Source organism: Schistocerca gregaria, chromosome 7, assembly GCF_023897955.1.
Source record: "Schistocerca gregaria isolate iqSchGreg1 chromosome 7, iqSchGreg1.2, whole genome shotgun sequence".
Lineage (NCBI taxonomy): Eukaryota > Metazoa > Arthropoda > Insecta > Orthoptera > Acrididae > Schistocerca > Schistocerca gregaria.
The window spans coordinates 38,220,674-38,239,414 of record NC_064926.1 but is presented as its reverse complement, the minus strand read 5'-3'; the positions used below and the strand labels follow the sequence as shown (position 1 = coordinate 38,239,414).

General features: G+C 40.7%; 1 protein-coding gene across 5 annotated transcripts in view; it reads right to left on the bottom strand.

Moving 5' to 3' along the window:
- LOC126281330 (phosphatidylinositol phosphatase PTPRQ-like) overlaps positions 1-18,741 on the bottom strand; it is a 410,186-nt gene that overhangs the window by 46,036 nt on the left and 345,409 nt on the right. For 4 of the 5 annotated variants that reach the window (XM_049980191.1, XM_049980192.1, XM_049980188.1 and 1 more), the window contains one exon: positions 12,367-12,518. In XM_049980191.1, coding sequence (XP_049836148.1) covers positions 12,367-12,518 — 152 coding nt within the window. Of the gene's footprint in view, positions 1-1,875; positions 2,005-12,366; positions 12,519-18,741 lie in introns of those variants that run through there. The other variant, XM_049980190.1, reaches the window with a different exon arrangement.

The following is an 18,741-nucleotide window of genomic DNA, read 5'->3' as shown; positions in this document are numbered from 1 at the left end:
TCCTACTTACCATCAATTTCACTAAACACCAGAAAAGGAAAATTGCTCTGTAACATATTCTAGAATACTGCCACCCTCCATTAACTTAACCCTTCTTTCCTTCTTCTACGTTGCTTCTCAGGATTTTAATTACTTTTTTGCTTGTTCTTGTCCCCCATAGGTTCACCTCCTATTTTATGAACCTTTTTCTCAGTATCTATTATGCTTCTCTGTCTTTCTCTCTATCTATCTCTTTCTCTGCTGTCCCACTTCTTCCCCTATTTTATCTTTTCCATTTTCTCTTTATTTGCACTATTCCTTCACTTGCTGATTTCTCTACTTTTTCTCTTGGTTCATAGTCACTTCTCACTATAAAGCTCCTGTCCCTAACATCTAAATCAAGGCAATACAGTGCTTAACGTACAACCTTGAACCTCTCTCTCTCTCTCTCTCTCTCTCTCTCTCTCTCTCTCTCTATTGCTGACACCTTTCTCTACTATACCCAAGTAATTCTTCTTTTCTGTCTAAAGAAAGAAGAAGCTAGGTGTGTTGTTTCCTATTTTTATGTGCTTCAGTACTACTGAGAATTGTGCCTCTTGAAGCTAAGTACCTGCCATTCTATCTATGTTTTTGTCAATTCACCAATATTATGAGAATGAAAGTTGCTTGTCACCATATAGTGGAGATGCTGAGTCACAGATAGGCACAACGAAAAGATTTTCACACTTAAGGCTTTCAGCCAATGGCCTTTGTCAACAATAAACTCACATATGCACATACATACTCACACAAACGGAACTCACACACATGACTGCAGTCTCAGGCAAGTGTTAAACTCAGCATCTCCTCTATATGGTGATTAGCAACTTTCCTTCTCATAATATTGTTTTATTCCATCTTGGATTTTCCATAGTTTGATTTTTGTTAATTCAATAACAGATAATTATTCAGTTGTATGTTCTGTCAAATTCTCTTCTCTTTCTGTAGGAGTGCTGCAAACTGTGGGATAGTGTGTATGGTGTAGTAACACAATTCATATTGTCCATCGCACTTCACATAGTGTAGACCAGGAACTGTCTGCTAGCCATGCCCGATGTAAAACTGACTGGGCATGGCCCGTGCTACTGAGTTGTTGTTGTTCTGCCTACAGAGGGTGCAGCCAAATTCTCCTGTGCCCTCTCGTTGACAGGACTTTACTTGCGGCAACTACTGTCCGTGATGTGTCGTGCCAATGTGCACCTCCCATGACCTTTCTGGTGGCTACTGCACTCTTCCTCCTTCAGGGGGTGACGTCACTGTGATCCACTGCATCAGAAGGTGGAGTGTCATCCAGTAGCGATGACCTCCATGTCCATTGGAATGCTGGAGTCGGGGGGATCTGCCAACCCTGGAGCCGGAACCTTGAAATACAGTTGGAAGTGACCCACATGAAGAGGCCCCTGTCATCCCACCACCAGAGCCCAGGACAGAACGGGCGACAAGCTGTTGAACTCCGGAGGGGCAAGACCCAGTGGTGGGGACAATCGGCAAGGCACGACCACAGGTGAACCAGCTGTCTGAGAAACCGGGCCTGCAACGGGTGCCGGCTCTCACCCGGGCATCTCTAATGATGGCGATGCCGATGCCGATGCCAATGCTGGAGCTACTGGAGGCTGCCAACTCTGAGAACCATTGCAGTGTGGCAGAGTCACAGGGGTGCTGGCAATGGGGAAGCCAGTGCCTGAGGGGTTGGAGGGTGGTTGGCCAAATGTGGATGTAGCTGATTTTGGTGACAACATACCTCCCAGTCCCCCACCTGCAAGGTATAGAGCTGGCGGCCATTGCGGCGCAGGACCACCACCAGTGTTCAACGTAGATTGTGACCAAATCCATGTGCCCAGGCCAACATACCCGGTGGAAAGCTGGGTACCCCATCTTGTGAAGACTGGCGAGGACCAGGCCGGAGGAGGTGCAGCAGAGTCCTAGGTTGGCGCCCGTGGAGGAGCTCTGCAGGGCTGCATTCTCCAATCAGTGTAGTCCGGTATGCTGTCAGGAAAAATGTCAACGCCTCCTCCACAGTAAATTTGTGCACATACTTTTTCATCTGCATCTTAAATGTGCACACCATGCGCTTGGCTTCCCCATTCAATTTTGGATGAAAGGGGGGAGAGCAAACGTGCCGAATACCAAAGCACTTACAAAAATCCTGGAAGGTCTGCAAAACAAACTGAGATCCATTGTCTGATACCAGGATGACTGGCAGACCTTCCACAGAAAAGATTTCTGCCAGTGCCTGGATTCCAACTTTTGACGAGCTTGAGGAGTAGCGAACCACATATGGGAATCAGCAATAAGCATCAATGACAATGAGCCAAAAGCCATTGAGAAACAGGACTGCAAAATCTATGTGAACACGTTGACCTGGGACATGCCTGTTGGCTCGCACACTGGCAGGCGGCCACCAAGTGCTCAATTTGTCTGTCAATACTGGGCAAGTGCACATGTCTGCAAGCCAAGGTTTTAGTACGGGAAATACCCCAGTGCCCCTCATGTAATAACGTGAGGACCTCCCTTCACAAACTTGCAGGAACAACCACCCGAGGAGCTGTATCGTTGGTAGCTAGAAGGAGAACTCCTTCCAAGATTGAGAGGCAGTGTCGTAGAACAAAATAATTACAAAGAGTGTCCGAGACCCGGCATAGACGGATGACCACCCCTGCTGAACGAGGTGAACTACTTGCCAAAGAACTGGGTCAGCTGCCAGCTCCCTGGCGGCTCTAGAAATAGTGATCGGGAAGCCATCAACCACTTGGACTGCTTGGCGGGATGCCACATCCAAATGAAGACACATAATATCCTCCCAATCGAACTTAGGATCTGGGCCCACTGGAAGACAGGAAAGGGTGCCGGCGTTGGCATGCTGTCCGGTAGGGTGAAAATGAATGTCATAATGGTAGTTAGAGAGCCCAGGAGCCCAGCGCTGCAGTCTGTGCCCCCCCCCCCCCCCCCCCCCCCCTCTCCCAATCCGGAATCTGACAGACGGGGCCATATAACGATATTAATGGCTTATGGTCAGTGATTAATTGAAACTTCAGACCATACAAGAAAGGGTGAAACTTGGTAAAAGTAGACAATGGCCAAAGCCTCTTTTTCACCTGGGAGTAATGGGCCTGCATGGGACTAAGAGTTTTAGACGCAAACGCCAGTGGCTGCTGGGAGCCACTCGCATTTCGATGGGCCAGGACCGCCCCACTCCATACGGCGAAGCATCTGTAACCAGGACCATCGGCTTATTGGGGTCAAAAGTAGCCAAACAAGGCACTGACATGAGGAAGCCCTTCAATGAGGTGAATGCTCGCTCGCATGCAGATGACCAATCAAACGGAACACCCTTGCATAGAAGGCAGTACAGAGGGTGGGCTATGGTGGAAGCCCTGGGAATGAACCGGTGGTGTTAGGCAATCTTGCCTAAAAAAGCTTGCAACTCCTTCAGTGAAGTGGGCCACAGAAGGTCGACAATACCTTGGGCCAAACTTCCTAGTGGCTGGACACCATGCCGAGAGATGGTGTAGCCCACATACTCAATGGATGGTTGGAAGAAGATCGACTTACGCAGGTTGCAACACAGGCTCACAGACCTGAATTTGAGAAAGAGGGTTCAAAGGTTGTGCAAGTGTTCCTTTGTGCTGTAGCCTGTGACAATTATGACGTCCAGGTAATTAATACAATGAGGGATTGTCGATGTGACGTGCTCAAGATAATGCTGAAATATCACCGGGGCACTGTATATTCCGAAGGCCAACTGCTGGTATTGGCAAAGGTCAAACAGGATGTTGATGGCCGCCAGCTGTTTGGAGTCGTCATCAAGTGGTAACTGATGATAAGCCTCTGAAAGATCAATTTTCGAAAAATATTGGCCTCCCACCATGTCGGAGAACAATTCATCAGAACGAGGCAAGGGATAGGTGTCCACCACCAATTGGGAATTAATGGTGGTCTTTAAATCACGACAAAGTCGTAATTTTCCTGAGGGTTTCCTGACAATAACGAGGGGTGAAGCCTACTCGCTAGAAGAAATGGGAAGAACGACCCCAAGGGCTGTCAGCCGGTCTAGCTCTGCTTTTACCTGAGGGTGGAGAGCCAAGAGGATCTGCCTCGTGCATAGAAAATGCAGGCAAGCCAACGCATTCAACGTTAAGTGAGCTTAAGTCTGAAACATGCCCCAGGCCCTCCTCAAAGATATCCTTAAAGTCAGAGGTCAAAGATTCCAATGATTGATAGGGAACGTCTTCGGAGATCAACTGTATGGTGTCTGCGATAGAAAAACCGAAAGCTTGAAAGGCATCCAATCCAAAAAGGTTAGCAGAGCTCACATCACTGACAACAATGAAAGTAAGAGGCTGATTTGTAAATAATGTCAGTAGTTAATTGATCCAGTAGGGGAATGAACTGTTTACCATAACCGCAGAGACTGGCGCCAACAGGGGCGACCCAAGGTCTGAGTAAGTTTGCGTATTCAACAAGGAAACTGCCGCGCCCGTATCTACTTGCAGTTGTAGTCAGCATGACCGAACCGACACCTTGATAAAGAGTTTCTGTGCCGATGCATCCGTAGCCTGGCCCAATGAAACTTCCTGAATGTCAACGTCCATGTCCTCTGTACCTGCTTCCTTCGATTCTTTTGAGGCTGAGCAGCAACCTTTAGCAATGTGTCCTTTTTGATTAAATTTGCGACAAATGACCTAACATTGGGGGCACTCTGACTGATCATGATGTATATAGCATGACACACAGGATGGTAACAGGGGCCGGTGGCCGGAGCTCTGTTTACGTGCCGTGCAGGAGTGGCCGTAACGGCCGGATTGTACAACTCACACGTCCATAGACCAAAGTAATGCAAACCTGCATTTACAGATTGAAAGAAAGCTTTTGAAAAAGTTGATGGGAATACATTCTTTGAAATTCTGAAGGCAGTAGGGATAAAATACAGGAAGCAAAATATTATATACAACTTATATAGAAACCAGATGTCAAGAATCAAAGTCAAAGGACATGAAAGGGAAGCAATGGCTGAGAAAGGAGTGAGATATGGTTGTAGCCTATCATCAGTGATATTCAGTTTGTATAATGAGGAAGCTGTTAAGGAAACCAAAGAGAAATTTGGAAAGGGAATAAAAATTGAGGGAGAAAAAAATTAAAACTTTGAGACTTGTCAGTACCATTATAATTCTGTCAGAGATGGCAAAGGATTTGGAAGAGCAGTTGAACAGAATGTATAGCATAAGTAGCAATAAATTAACCAACGATTGTATTTTTGTCTCCGATTTATTCCAGAAGCAACCAGCTTCAGCATTCCATTGTGCCTTTGTCAGGCCCACTATGGGAACATAATGGCTCAGCTCATATTGCCAGTCAAAATATCATATAAAAGCAAACCAGAATCCACACCAGCATATGTATTGTGGCTATGATCTCATTAAAAATCATAGTGCAGCTTAAAAATAAATAAATAAAAAAGAGAGGAGGGTTGGAAGATGAACATAAATGAAAGTAAAACAAAGATAATGAAATGTAGTGAACCTAAATTAGATGATGCTGTGAGGATCTACATTTGGAAGCAAGGCACTAAAAGTAGTAGATGAGATTTGCTGTGTGTCTATGCTCTCATAAACAATCTTAGTGCAGTTTAAAAATAAATAAGAAAAAAAAGAGAGGGGGGTTGGAAGATGAACATCAACAAAGGTAAAAGAAAGATAATGAAATGTAGTGAATTTAAAGTAGATGATGCTGTGAGGAATGGCATTTGGAAGTAAGACACTAAGAGTAGCAAATGAGATTTAAACAATGGAAAATCCAGGATGGAATGTAACAATACCAGAGAAGGAAAGATGTTACTCACCATATAGCAGAGATTCTGAGTCACGATAGGCACAATGAAAAGATTCACACACTCATAGCTTTTGGCCATTAAGGCCTTTATCAGCAGTAGACACACACACACACACACACACACACACACACACACACTCATGCAACTTGCACACACGTCTGCAGTCTCAGAGAGCTGAAACTACACTGTGAGCAGCAACACCAGTGCACAATGGGAGTGGTGACTGGGTGGGGGTAAGGAGGAGACTGGGGCGGAGAGAGAGAGGGATAGTATGGTGTGACTGGCAGACAGTGAAGTGTTGCAGTTTAGACAGAGGGCAGGAGAGAAGGTGTGGAAGGGGGAGGAGGTAAGTAGCAGAAAAGAGAAATAAAAATAAAAATAAATTAAAACACTGGGTGTGGAGGTGAAATGACGACTGTGTAGTGCTGGAATGGGAACAGGGAGGGGCCTGGATGGGTGAGTACAGTTACTAACGAAGGTTGAGGCCAGGAGGGTTATGGGAATGTAGGGCGTATTGCAGTAAAAGTTCCCACCTGCGCAATTTAGAAAAGCTGGTGTTGGTGGGAAGGATGCATATGGCACAGGCTGTGAAGCAGTCATTGAGATGAGGGGTATCATGTTTGGAAGCGTGTTCAGCAACAGGGAGGTCCACTTGTTTCTTGGCCACAGTTTCTCGGTGGCCATTCATGCAGCCAGACAGCTTGTTGGTTGTCATGCCTACATAGAATGCAGCACAATGGTTGCAGCTTAGCTTGTAAATCACATGACTGGTTTCACAGGTAGCCCTGCCTTTGATGGGATAGGTGATGTTAGTGACCGAATTGGAGTAGATGGTGGTAGCAGGATGTATGGGACAGGTCTTGCATCTAGATCAATTACAGGGGTATGAGCCATGAGGTAAGGGATAGGGAGCAGAGGTTGTGTCAGGATGGACAAGTATATTCTGTAGGTTCGGTGGATGGCAGAATACCACGGTAGGGGGGGTGGGAAGGATAGTGGGTAGGACATTTCTCATTTCAGAGCCCTCTGTCTAAAGTGCAACACTTCACTGTCCACCACTCCCACCATACTATCCCTGCCCCTCCCTGTTCCAGCCTCCTCCTTACCCCCACCCAGTCGCCACTACCATCATGCACTGATGCTGTTGCTCGCAGTGTAGTTTCAGCTCTCTGAGACTGCATACATGTGTGCAAGTTGTATTTGCATGAGTGTGTGTGTGCGTGTGTGTATGTGTGTCTACTGCTGACGAAGGCCTTAATGGCCAAAAGCTATGAGTGTGTGAATCTTTTTATTGTGCCTATCGTGACTCAGCAATTCCGCTATATGGTGAGTAGCAACTTTCTTATATGCAGGGTGGCAACAGCAAGAAAAGCTGTTCAAAATGAAAGAATTTTGCTAACAGTGAACATAAATTTAAATATTAGGACATCTTTCATGCAGGTATTTGTCTCAAGTGTAGTTTTGTGTGGAAGTCAGACATGGATGATAAACAGTTCAGAAAATCAGAGAATGGAAGCTTTTGAAATGTGGTGCAACACAAGAATGTGGGTAGATCAGAAAACAGATAAGGAGATACTGAATTGAATTGGGAGAAAATAAATGTATAGTGCAACTTAAATAAAAGAAGGGATCAGTTGATCAGACACATCCTGAGACAACAAAGAATTGTCATTTCAATAATGAATAGAAGTGTGGCTGGTAGAAATTTTATGAGGAGAGCAAGGCTTGGCTATAGTGAGAAGGTTCAGACAGATGTATGTTGCAGTAGCTATACAGAGATAAAGAGGCACACACACCATAGACTACTGTGGGGAGCTGCATCTACCGTAAGCAGCAGCACCACACCTTGACTTGGAAGTACTTAACAACAGACAATATTATTTGAATTTAGACAGATCATCTCTACAAACGGATTAGCTGGTCTACTTTGTCTAAATTGAAATGGAATTCGTAAGTCAATATCATATGTATATCTGCACCCACAGAACAGTGTAAGCATAAGAGGGTAACTTCAAGAGATTCTGAAACTGAGCATCTGGACATAGGGGAAGTTCAAGTCATATCACATTACCCCCTGAATGTCTGACACTTGTGCCTGTCAGTTAACTGGTGTCAATTTTGAGTATGGCCTGTCTTCCTATTCTTGCCATTTATAGGACTTCTTTTCCAAATCCACTATCTCTTACTCTGCAGTGATGCCTTTACACAACCTTCCTCTCCATCTACATATATACTCCACAAGCCATTATACAGTGAATATTACAGGACACTTTGTACTGATATTATCGATTTTCTGCCTTTTCCGCTTGCATACAGAGCAAAGGAAAATGACTGTATATACACTTCATACATACTGAAATCTTTTTCATGTTATTCTCATGATCCCTATGTGAGAAATACAATGGTGATTACGTAATTGCTGTAGAGCCTTCTTTGTATACAGGTTTTCTAAATTTATCCAAAACAACTACAACATATTTTTTGAAGGGTTGCAATTTCAGTTCCCCAAGCATTTCTGTTGCACTTCTGAATGGGTTATCCAGGTTTGTCACAATATTAGGGGAGTGTCTCTGAATTTGTTGAACATTTGCTGTCATAACTGTTTAGCAAGGACTGCAGACGCTGGGATAATACTTTAGAAATACTCACACTAGCATCTTCTATGTTACTGTCTTTATATATCCACAGCAATTTACCAGAACCCTTCCAACAAATCTAAGTCTTCCATTTGCTGTCCCTAAAACTGATTTTATTTGAATGTGCCGTTTTACATTGCTTCTTAGGAATTACCCATAAATACTTACAAGATGTAATGTGTTCAAGGTGTTCACAACTAATCTTGTAACAGGCTACTATTGGGTTATTTCTCTTTCTTGCATTTATCCACATTTGAGAGAGTTGCCATTCATTACACTGACAAGGGAAAACTCCCAATCACACCCCTCTCAGATTTAATGGTAAGAGGGCCCAGTGGGCAGCCCATCAAAAACTGAACATAGGTCAAACATGAAAACAGGAAGAAAGTGTACTGAACTGTGAAAAAAATGCACAGTTGAAACAGTGAACAGTCAAAGCCCAACAAGTGCAACATTGAGTGGAGATGAGAAGTGATGATGATATGATTAAATGGTCATGGCATTGGAGTGCAAAGTGGGTGAGTCATATTCAAAGCTCCCTCGTGACTTTTTTTATTCTGTATTCAAATTTGTGTCTGTGTTGTGGTGTAATGTCTTTGCAGTAACAAGGTGTAAGGCAAGGACCTTTAATGAAAATTGATTTTGCACAACTACCCTATCAAAAACTGAAAGGAAGTGGCTTTTGAATACGAACCACAAACCTTTGATGTGACATGGTGACAAGTAAATGGAATCCTCCACCAGAAAACATGTTTGCTGTGTCATACACAACTTATGATAGGACTTAGTTTGTATGCCTGGTGAGTGAATTACATATGTCTCCTTACACAATTTTGGTGTTGATATGAATTTGAATGTGATCACTAACTAAGAAATGATGAAAACATGATAGTTTGTCACATGAGCTGCAACAAATGAATGCAACAGTTTCTCTGTGCTCTGTCAAAACATACATTTTTAATGTTTTTGAAGTTGTATTCCATTTTTGAAGTTTTGACTCTTGAACACTATGCTGTAACATATTTCACATCTGTTTATTTTTTATTCTCATTTCTGTGAGGTGTATATGTGGTATCTTCCCTGCTGTTTCTATTCATCACATTTACTTGTGATGGTAATGTATTCTTACCATGTGACTTATATTCTATAACCAATGTATAGTATGACAACTGCCATGAATACAGAAAGAGAACAAACATTTAAATGGTCATGCAGACAGTTCATACAGTTGTAAAAAAGAAATAAATAAATTGCATGATGGGGTTTAGAAACCAGCTATCCTCTTTGTGCTGTAACACTGACCAGTTAACCACAATACTATGTCTGTTGCACCTTACTTTATGTTGTACTTGTTGAGCGTGGACCATTTGCTTCTTCTATTTTGCTTTTTTTCACAGTTCAGTACACCTTCTTCTTGTTTTCATGCTTGATCTGTGTTCAGTTTTTTGATTGGCTATCCACTGGACCATCTTACCACTAAATCTGGGGGGTGCAATGCAAAGAATCCCCTGTGAGTAGAAATTTTATCCAAGTCTTTCTTCATTTTCTTACTATCGCCCAGTGGTAATACTTTAATGTAGGCAAAACTGTCTTCAACAAACAAACTTACAGTGCTGCTGATCCTATGTTGTGTGCATTTTGAAAGAACCAATTTTATGTACGTCCACAATGAGATTCCTCTATTGTTTTTGTTATGCTTACTCCTTCTTAGAGGCATATTTCATTTCCCAATGTACTTTCATCACATATTCAATGATAATAATGACAGACCTATGTCACAATATGTCATTTTACAGCTATCACATGATGCATTTTCTGTAGGCTGACAAGAGCTATTGGAATACAATATTGAAGTGCATGTGGTGTTCAGATTTATGATGCAATGTTCCTACAGACACGCACTCATATCCAAAGGAACAGGCATTCTGGTGGCTACAACCATTATGAAGTAGATGAAATGTATTCATAGTTGTGAATACCAACAATTATCAGCTATATAACTGAATGGTGACACTGAAAATTTGTTCTGGATTGAGACTCAAACCCAGATTTCCCACTTATCACAAACCATTGGACACCCCACAGCCAGACCCAAACGTCCACATGTCATCAACCATGTGTCTACAACCTAGATGCACCCATTCACTGAAGAGCCAAAGAAACTGGTACACTTGCATAATATCATGTAGGACCACCACGAGTATGCAGAAGTGCAACAACATCACTTGTCATGGATTCGACTAATGTCTGAAGTAGAACTGTCCATAAATCCATAAGAATAAGGAGGGTGAAGATCTCTTCTGAACAGCATGTCGTAAGGCATCCCAGATATGCTCAATAATTATCATTTCTGGGGAGTTTGATGGCCAGCAGAAGTGTTTAAACTCAGAAGAGTGTTCCTGGAGCCACTCTGTAGGAATTATGGACATGTAAAAGTGTTGCATTGTCCTGCAGGAATTGCCCAAGTCTCTACAGGTGATCAGGGATGCTTATGTATGCATCACCTGTCAGAGTGATTAGTGTATCACCAATCCCATGTCACTCAAATTGCATACAACCCACACCATTTCAGAGTCTCCACCAGCTTCAACAATCCCCTGCTGACATGCAAGGTCCATAAATCCATGATGTTGTCTCCATACCTGTACATGTCCATCCGCTTGATATAGTTTTAAACAAGACTCATCTGCCCAGGCAATGTCAGTGTTGTCAGGCCCAGGCTAGGCATAAAGCCTTGTGTTGTGCAGTCATCAAGGATACAAGAGTGGGCCTTCAGCTCCGAAAGACCACACTGATGATGTTTCATTGAGTGGTTCACACACTGACACTTACTGATGGCCCAGCACTGAAATCTGCAACAATTTGCAGAATGGTTGCACTTATGTCATATTGAATGAGTCTCTGCAGTTGTCATTGGTCCCACTCTAGCAGGATCTTTTTCTGGCCACAGCAATGTTGAGATTTGATGTTTTACCAGATTCCTTATATTCACGATACACTGGTGAAATGGTCATATGGGAAAATCCCCACTTCATCACTACTTCAGAGATGCTGTGTCTCACTGCTCATGTGCCAACTATGGCTCCATGTTCAAACTCATTTAAAACTTGATAACCTGCCATTACAGCAGCAGTAACCAATCTAACAACTGCACCAGACATTTGTTATCTTATATAGGCATTGCCAACTATAGTGCCATATTCTACCTGTTTATATATCTCTGTATTTGAATACACATGCCTGTACCAGTTTCTTTGGTGCTTCAGCGTATATCCATTACATATTTTCCCTTACAGGGCAGACATTTTAACTGAAAGTCACTTGCCCAGTGTCGGCAGATGATGCAGTGGCTGTATTGGTAAAAATTACTATGTATTGCATCCATTTCTGAAGGAATATTGCATCATACTTGTGAACAACACAGGTCCTTCAATATTGCATTTATCTGCTGACACCAAGCATGTGACTTTTGATGAATAGGTCTCCCATGTATGGTAAAATTCATAATGGATGTATATGAGTACAGACTGCAGACATGTGGCTGACAATACACGGAAATTTGGTTCTGGCCATAGAGAATGCTCAGTTAGCCTACTGATTAAGCAACCTCTCACAATAAACCAGAAATCTGGGTTCGAGTCCTGGTCTGGGACAAATTTTCAAGTCATCATTCAATTATATAGCTGACAGTTGCCCATATTGGCAACTGTGCATACATTTCACCTGTTCCACTGTTGGCCAGCATGAAATTTACCCACCAAGTTTATTAATGATTCCATAAACTTCTACATACATGTCAACTACCTGGCTGTTTGATTTAACAAAAAGAAATAAATTTGGCAAAGAACAGTAAATTAAATATGTCAATTTATCTCACTTTACCTGCAGTGAACCACAGTGAGCCCTGCACTTGATAACAAGATCTGATGCCGCACAATTTGACAGAACTGTAGCATCACATCAGTTGTTGTTGGACACCCAAAATCAGGCCACTCCCGGAAATGTAAGTGCACTATTTTCTTCCTCTCTTGTCCCTTTAAAAATGTATTTTTAAATAAAGATTGTGACATAAATAACATCAACGGCATTAAAGTTAAAATTTGATTACTTTTATTACAGTAAAGAAATGGTGAATAAGTGCTACCTATATAGTACTAATGAATTGCTACCAGTTAAAAGTGATTCATGCTAGCAAATTATTACAAGTTAGGGTTATAGGACAAAGATATTGGGAAACAAACAATGTTTTCATATGTTAAATATAAAAAGAGTTTATGTACCTGTAGCAAACAGTACCTGAAAAGTTCAGATGATATACTTCATGTTCTGGAAGTCAGAAAAATGTTTTAAATGGATTGTTAAGAAACATAAAAAGTATTTCTGCTTATGAAATATGACAAGAAACAGATTGTGTCAACAGATAGTATTCAAGAATATGGTATCATGTTGTAAAGGGACACCTTCCTCCAACATTACCTTTATTCAACAGAAGTAATCTATACCAAAGACATTTTGTATCTTGTATGGGTTAATATGACCTTCGTATGGTTTTGTATACAATGTATTATATTTCAGGCTAAAATGTGTAAAAAGAAATTATTTCATTTTATTTGTCAAAATCAATATGTACTACCTCTATATGTACAGTTAAAATTATTCTTCTTTTAGAAGCATTTGAAATTAGGAAATATCTGGCACACTTAAAATTCCTATTATTAATTGCACAATATGATGATATTTATTATGTTTACTTCTGGATTCATTTACAAAATAATGATATAAATTAGTGAAGATTCATTTGTCAACAATATTTGCAAACTCTTTGGGATATTGTTAGTACCCAGGATAGATTATTAGTGGGGATGCCTCTGATGTGATTGGATGTGTTTTTATGTTTGGAAATAACAATGTCATTTGTGGTGATATACGAGTGGAAATTGTAAAGATGGTGTGATACAGTAAATCTTACTCCTCTTGAAGCTTATGAAATGAGTGAATTATGAAAAGAGTGAAAATCAACTGGTGATGTGAGGGAGCGAAAGATTACAATTGGAAGCTCAGCTGGGATCAATTAACTGATAATGAAATTTTGTCTGTTGCAGAAGAAGAATGGATTTCTGAACACTTGAAGGAAGGATACTGAGGACTGCCGAATAAAGTCGTATCCACAGTAACGAGATACTACTGACAATGACTGGAACTTTATAACTATGATAAGGGACATCAAAGAAGGGAAAGATAAGTATGAACTATTTGAGAAATTAATTTGTTTGTGGACTCATGTGATTGATTGCAAAATGAATAGAGATGAGGGTAGTAGCGATGTAGAAGTGAAAGCTGAAGGACCCATTTAGGACATGTTTGAAGTGTGTGAAAGCATAATCAGCAAGCAATTAACTGAAATAAGGAAGGACAATGATACCAAATTTACTTCACTACAAGGACAATCAAATAGCCAAAAAACTGAAAACAATAGTAAAATGGGAAGGGTACAATACCAAGTAGACCAACTTAATTATCAGGTTTTTGAGCTAAAAACTTGGTTGCCACAGGGATTAAAAAGTGTAAACAAAAAAGTATATATCTTAGAAAATAAATTTATTATTTTGGCAAATGAGTTAGTTGCTGAATCTGCAAGACAGATGAAGAACATTAATGACATCAGAGTTGAACACAAGGCCATAGTGGAAAAAATGGAACATAATTTTAGTAGTTGAGATCAAAAAATTTTAAATGTTGAAAACAATATGGAAACTAAAGTAAATGTTTTAAATTAAAAAATTTCAGCAGTCCAGAAAAACTGTATTCACAAAAATCTGTGTTCAAACAATAGTATTATGTGGTCCAACATTCTGATCAAAAGTTCTCAATCAGACAATTTACATCCAGTGGATTTTCTACATGACTGTAGAGATAGTTTTGTGCTGGGCATGAGCGATGATCAAAGAATTAAATTTGTTAAAAGATGGCTTGTAGGTGAAGCTCTGTCATGGATAAATCTAAATATAAGTCAGTGGGAAATGCACCAAAGTTTCGAAAAAAGCTTTCTAAATACATTTTGGTTGGAAGCTAAACAATGGAAAATTAAAAGTGAATTTTTGAATGTTCTTAATTATGGGAATAGGGATGGTACCTTGGAAGAATTCTGTAAGAATCAACCTAAGAAACTAAGACACCTTGACAAACCATTTGATGAAATGACTTTGATTGATGCAATCAAAATGAAATTACCAGAAAGGTTGCAGTGGGATTTAGTACATGGATCTGACGATTGTCTTGGACAATTTTTATGATATGTTGACAGGCTGGATAAGACAGAAGAAAGAAGCATGTACCATAATAATCGAAATGATAGAGATCACAATGGCAATAACTACAGGAACAGAGATAGTGGTAATTTCTATCAGGGTCAAAATGGTAATAGAGACAGAAATTTTGAACATCAGAAGAATAGAAATAATGGGGATAACCATAAGCAATTTAATAGAAGAAACAATTATAGAGGTAACTACTTGGGAAACAGCACTGCACCTCAATGAAGGTCCATAGTTTTGTGGTGAGGAAAGACAACAAGCACATGACCCCCAATTTTCATTCACAATTTGACTATAAAAACAGTGTTAATAATGTGGCACAGGTATCTGAAGTTGAATAGAAGGAATATCAGATATCTCATTTATGTTTTGATCCAATGTTTTGGGGTACTATGTTTAATTATGGTGATGTACTAATCACAAACTAGACATAAAGTGCACTTGCTAGGCACATAGTCCTTCAGACCACAATCTGCAATCTGTTTAAACTTTGTCATAATACCTATTTGTCCATCTTACTGGAACTAAGTGGTGACAGTTCCCTGTCTAAGTGAAATTCTGACAGCTGCTTATCTGCTCTTTCTAGCAGAAACACTCTCCTATACTTCTTGACTGATTTATTAACTTTCATATACATAGTTGCTACAAGGATATCTTGATTACTGTCAACAAGGTCTGGCCTGTTTATAGCTGCATGGTCTCAGATATTTCCATTGTATGTGGGCTGCCAAACAAGCTGCTAACTATAATCTTCGGAAAACATGTTGAAAAGTAGTTAGCAAGAATGTCTGTCTGTAGTCCCCACAATGAATCCATAGATGTCCCAGTCCATATTTGGTTCGTTAAAGTTGGCTCCAGTTATTACTGCATGATCTGGGTATCTATGCACTACTGACTGTAGACTTTCTTCAGAAAATTCTAGAACTGTCACAGTGAAATAATGTTGATAGTAAAAACATCCAACAATGAACTTGGTTTTACCTAGACCTGTTATATTTGACCAGATAACGTCACTGTCACTCTCAACTTCAAGCTCAATAGAGACAATAATTTTGTTAGCTGCAATAAACACTCCCATTCCTATGGCATCTAATCTATGTTTCCAATATGTGTTCCATGACTCACTAAATATCTCAGAGTTCAGACTTCCACCAACTCTCAGTCCCAAGAATAATATGAGCATGAGAACTTTCCTGGAGGACATTAAATTCAGAAACATTGTTATGAATATTTTGACAATTTACTGATATAATTTTGACAGTCAAAGTGTCCTTACTCTGAATGCAGTCTGGTTTTGTTGTGTGTGAATTGGTGAGTACTTCAAACTACCACCTACTACAAAAAGCACCATGTTCACTCGCAACTGCTCTGCTACCTGAGCACCTGCTTCCTTTGTAGAGGGCACCACTGTCCTATTAAGGGGAGTCTTACAAATCCCCACCCAATAACACAGGTCTAGGATTCTGCAGCCAAGACTGTCGCAGAGTTGATGAAGTCTGTGGCTGAGACCCTCCACTCACCTCCGAACCAAAGTATCCTGATTAACTCTAGCAACAATGTCACCAATTGTGAGCTCTGCTTGCACCCATGTGTGAAACCAGCAACCTTCACCACCTCCACCAACTGCTTGTAGGAACAGAAGATGGTGTCAGGACCCATTCAACAGGCATCATTGGCGCAGACATGAGTCACAACTTGCAGATGACTGCAAACTGCATACTTGATAGCTGCAGGGAAGTCCACCTCCACTCTCAGATGAGGCTCCTGGCAGATATGCCAAGTGTGCATTGGCTTTCTTTCTACACCTGAATGCTATCTTCATAAGGTGCTCCACAATGTGCCTAATATTGGAGCTCAGAGACTTCTTGATCAGACTCATATGGTTCAAATCACTGACTTCAATTTTTCATGATTTTCCTGAATCACTTCAGGCAAAAGATAGGATGATTCCTTTGTAGTACCTGGCTGTAGTCCTTCACCCCTTCAATCTCAGTTGACATCAACAGTGTCAGTATTAAGACAGGAATTACTGGTCATCATATTGGCATTGTTTACTAAATTTCATAGATCCATCAAGAAGGTTATGAGAGAATCTATACTAGAAAAAGCAGCTAAGAAATTGTCAGCATCCCATGAAGATGATGTATGGATATCATTTAGTTCCAGTATGATGAATTGTGATCAAAGTTTAAACTAATTGTAAATTTCACTCTGGAGAAGTACAGAAGGGTCCAGAAAAATATGGCCAGTCTTTGATAGTCAATATTAATGGAACAAAATGACATACCATTACAATTCTTGCATGGGAGGAAGGGTTATTTTGTGTGTTCCATTGAGCCCCATTAGCACCCAATGTCGATGCTACTGAACTGTTGACCAAACCATGGGTGTCATGTTGCTGGTGCGATAGCCACACAGGATAGCCTCAATGGTTTCTCATAGCTTGTTCAGTGTAGATGGATTTTGTTGACAGACTTCTTTTTCCAAGGTCTCCCTTAGGTAGAAGTCATGAGATGTAAGGTCTGGAGACCATGTCAGTACTCAGCAGTTCCTCTTTGACCTATCTATCATCCAGGTAGATTTTCATCCAAGTAGGCTCTGACATCTCTGTGGTAGTGAGACAGAGTGCCATCTTGTTGTAGATAAAGTCTTTCATTTCAAAACACCTCTCAGATGGCAGATAAAATCATTGCATGCAGCATATGGAGATACACCTCACCAGACAGTACCTCTAAATAAGAATGGGCAGTCAAATCATGTGATTACAGACCACACTACACATTAACTCCCAGTAGATTAACATGCTTGTTCACATACTGTGTGAGGATTTTCAGGAGCCCAGTACATGCAGTCATAGCATACCATTCAATTTTAAATTGCCCTACTAACTGTTTACCCTCACAAAACATGTCTTCAAACCACCCACAGTACTACAGTCTTGAATGCAGGTCATCCTCATTATTAGCACACAGTGATCTTGGAATATACACTTTCCACTTCACAGCCTTCAGAATTAATTGTAAGGTGGATCAGCTAACCTTGCCTTTATGTGCACCCCACTTCACAGATATTTGAGGCAACATAGTAAAATGTTGCAACACAGCTAGACTTTTCCTTTTGCATGTCCTGAACAGTACCATCAGCCCCCAATTTATCCTGAGTACGATAAACTGTTGCATGTGTTGGTGGCTGAATTACACACACATTACACCATTACTGTTGTACCTCTATCGTATTTTCACACTTCCAGTACCACTTCAATATGGCTTTGTCTTGTTCAAATGACAATCTTACTTCAATGGTTGCTGCACTGTCAGCTGCTGGAAAACATATGCCAAGATCTGTTTAGAAAACAATGGAAGATGCTACCATGCAAAATTGCTATAATATGTCATTTTGTTCAAAAGATATTAACTATCAAAGAGAGTGTTCATTTTTCTGGACCCCTCTGTAGTGTTTGGGCCAGCCCTAATTTGTTTGATTTTCTTAATGAACCTATGAGAGTTTTTAATATGATGTTCACAGTGGCCAATTTTTTGTATCATTAACTTATGTAGGTATTTGGCTAGCATATGTATGGCCACTACAGCAACAACCATAAAAGTCAGTCAGTCCCAAAAAAGGTAATGGTGGTAATTATTGAAAACTTGAGGTTAAGAAGTCCAACAATATTTCAGACATAGGTTTAGTCACAAAAAATTCATTCTGAAGTCTTGTCATCATTGGAAAACAGTAAGTGGGCAACAGTATTCCTAATGTAGAAAGCGACAGTGTATTCCCTAGATTTTAGTTTGCTGACAAGTGCATCTGAAATCTTTCCTACACATAACATGGAGACCAATTTGCCTTCTGAGGAGGAAACAAAAGTGCTGTTTTTCTCTGTCCACTTTTCCTCCTAAGTATATTATTGTGTATTCAATTTCGTTAGCAATTTTAAATTCAT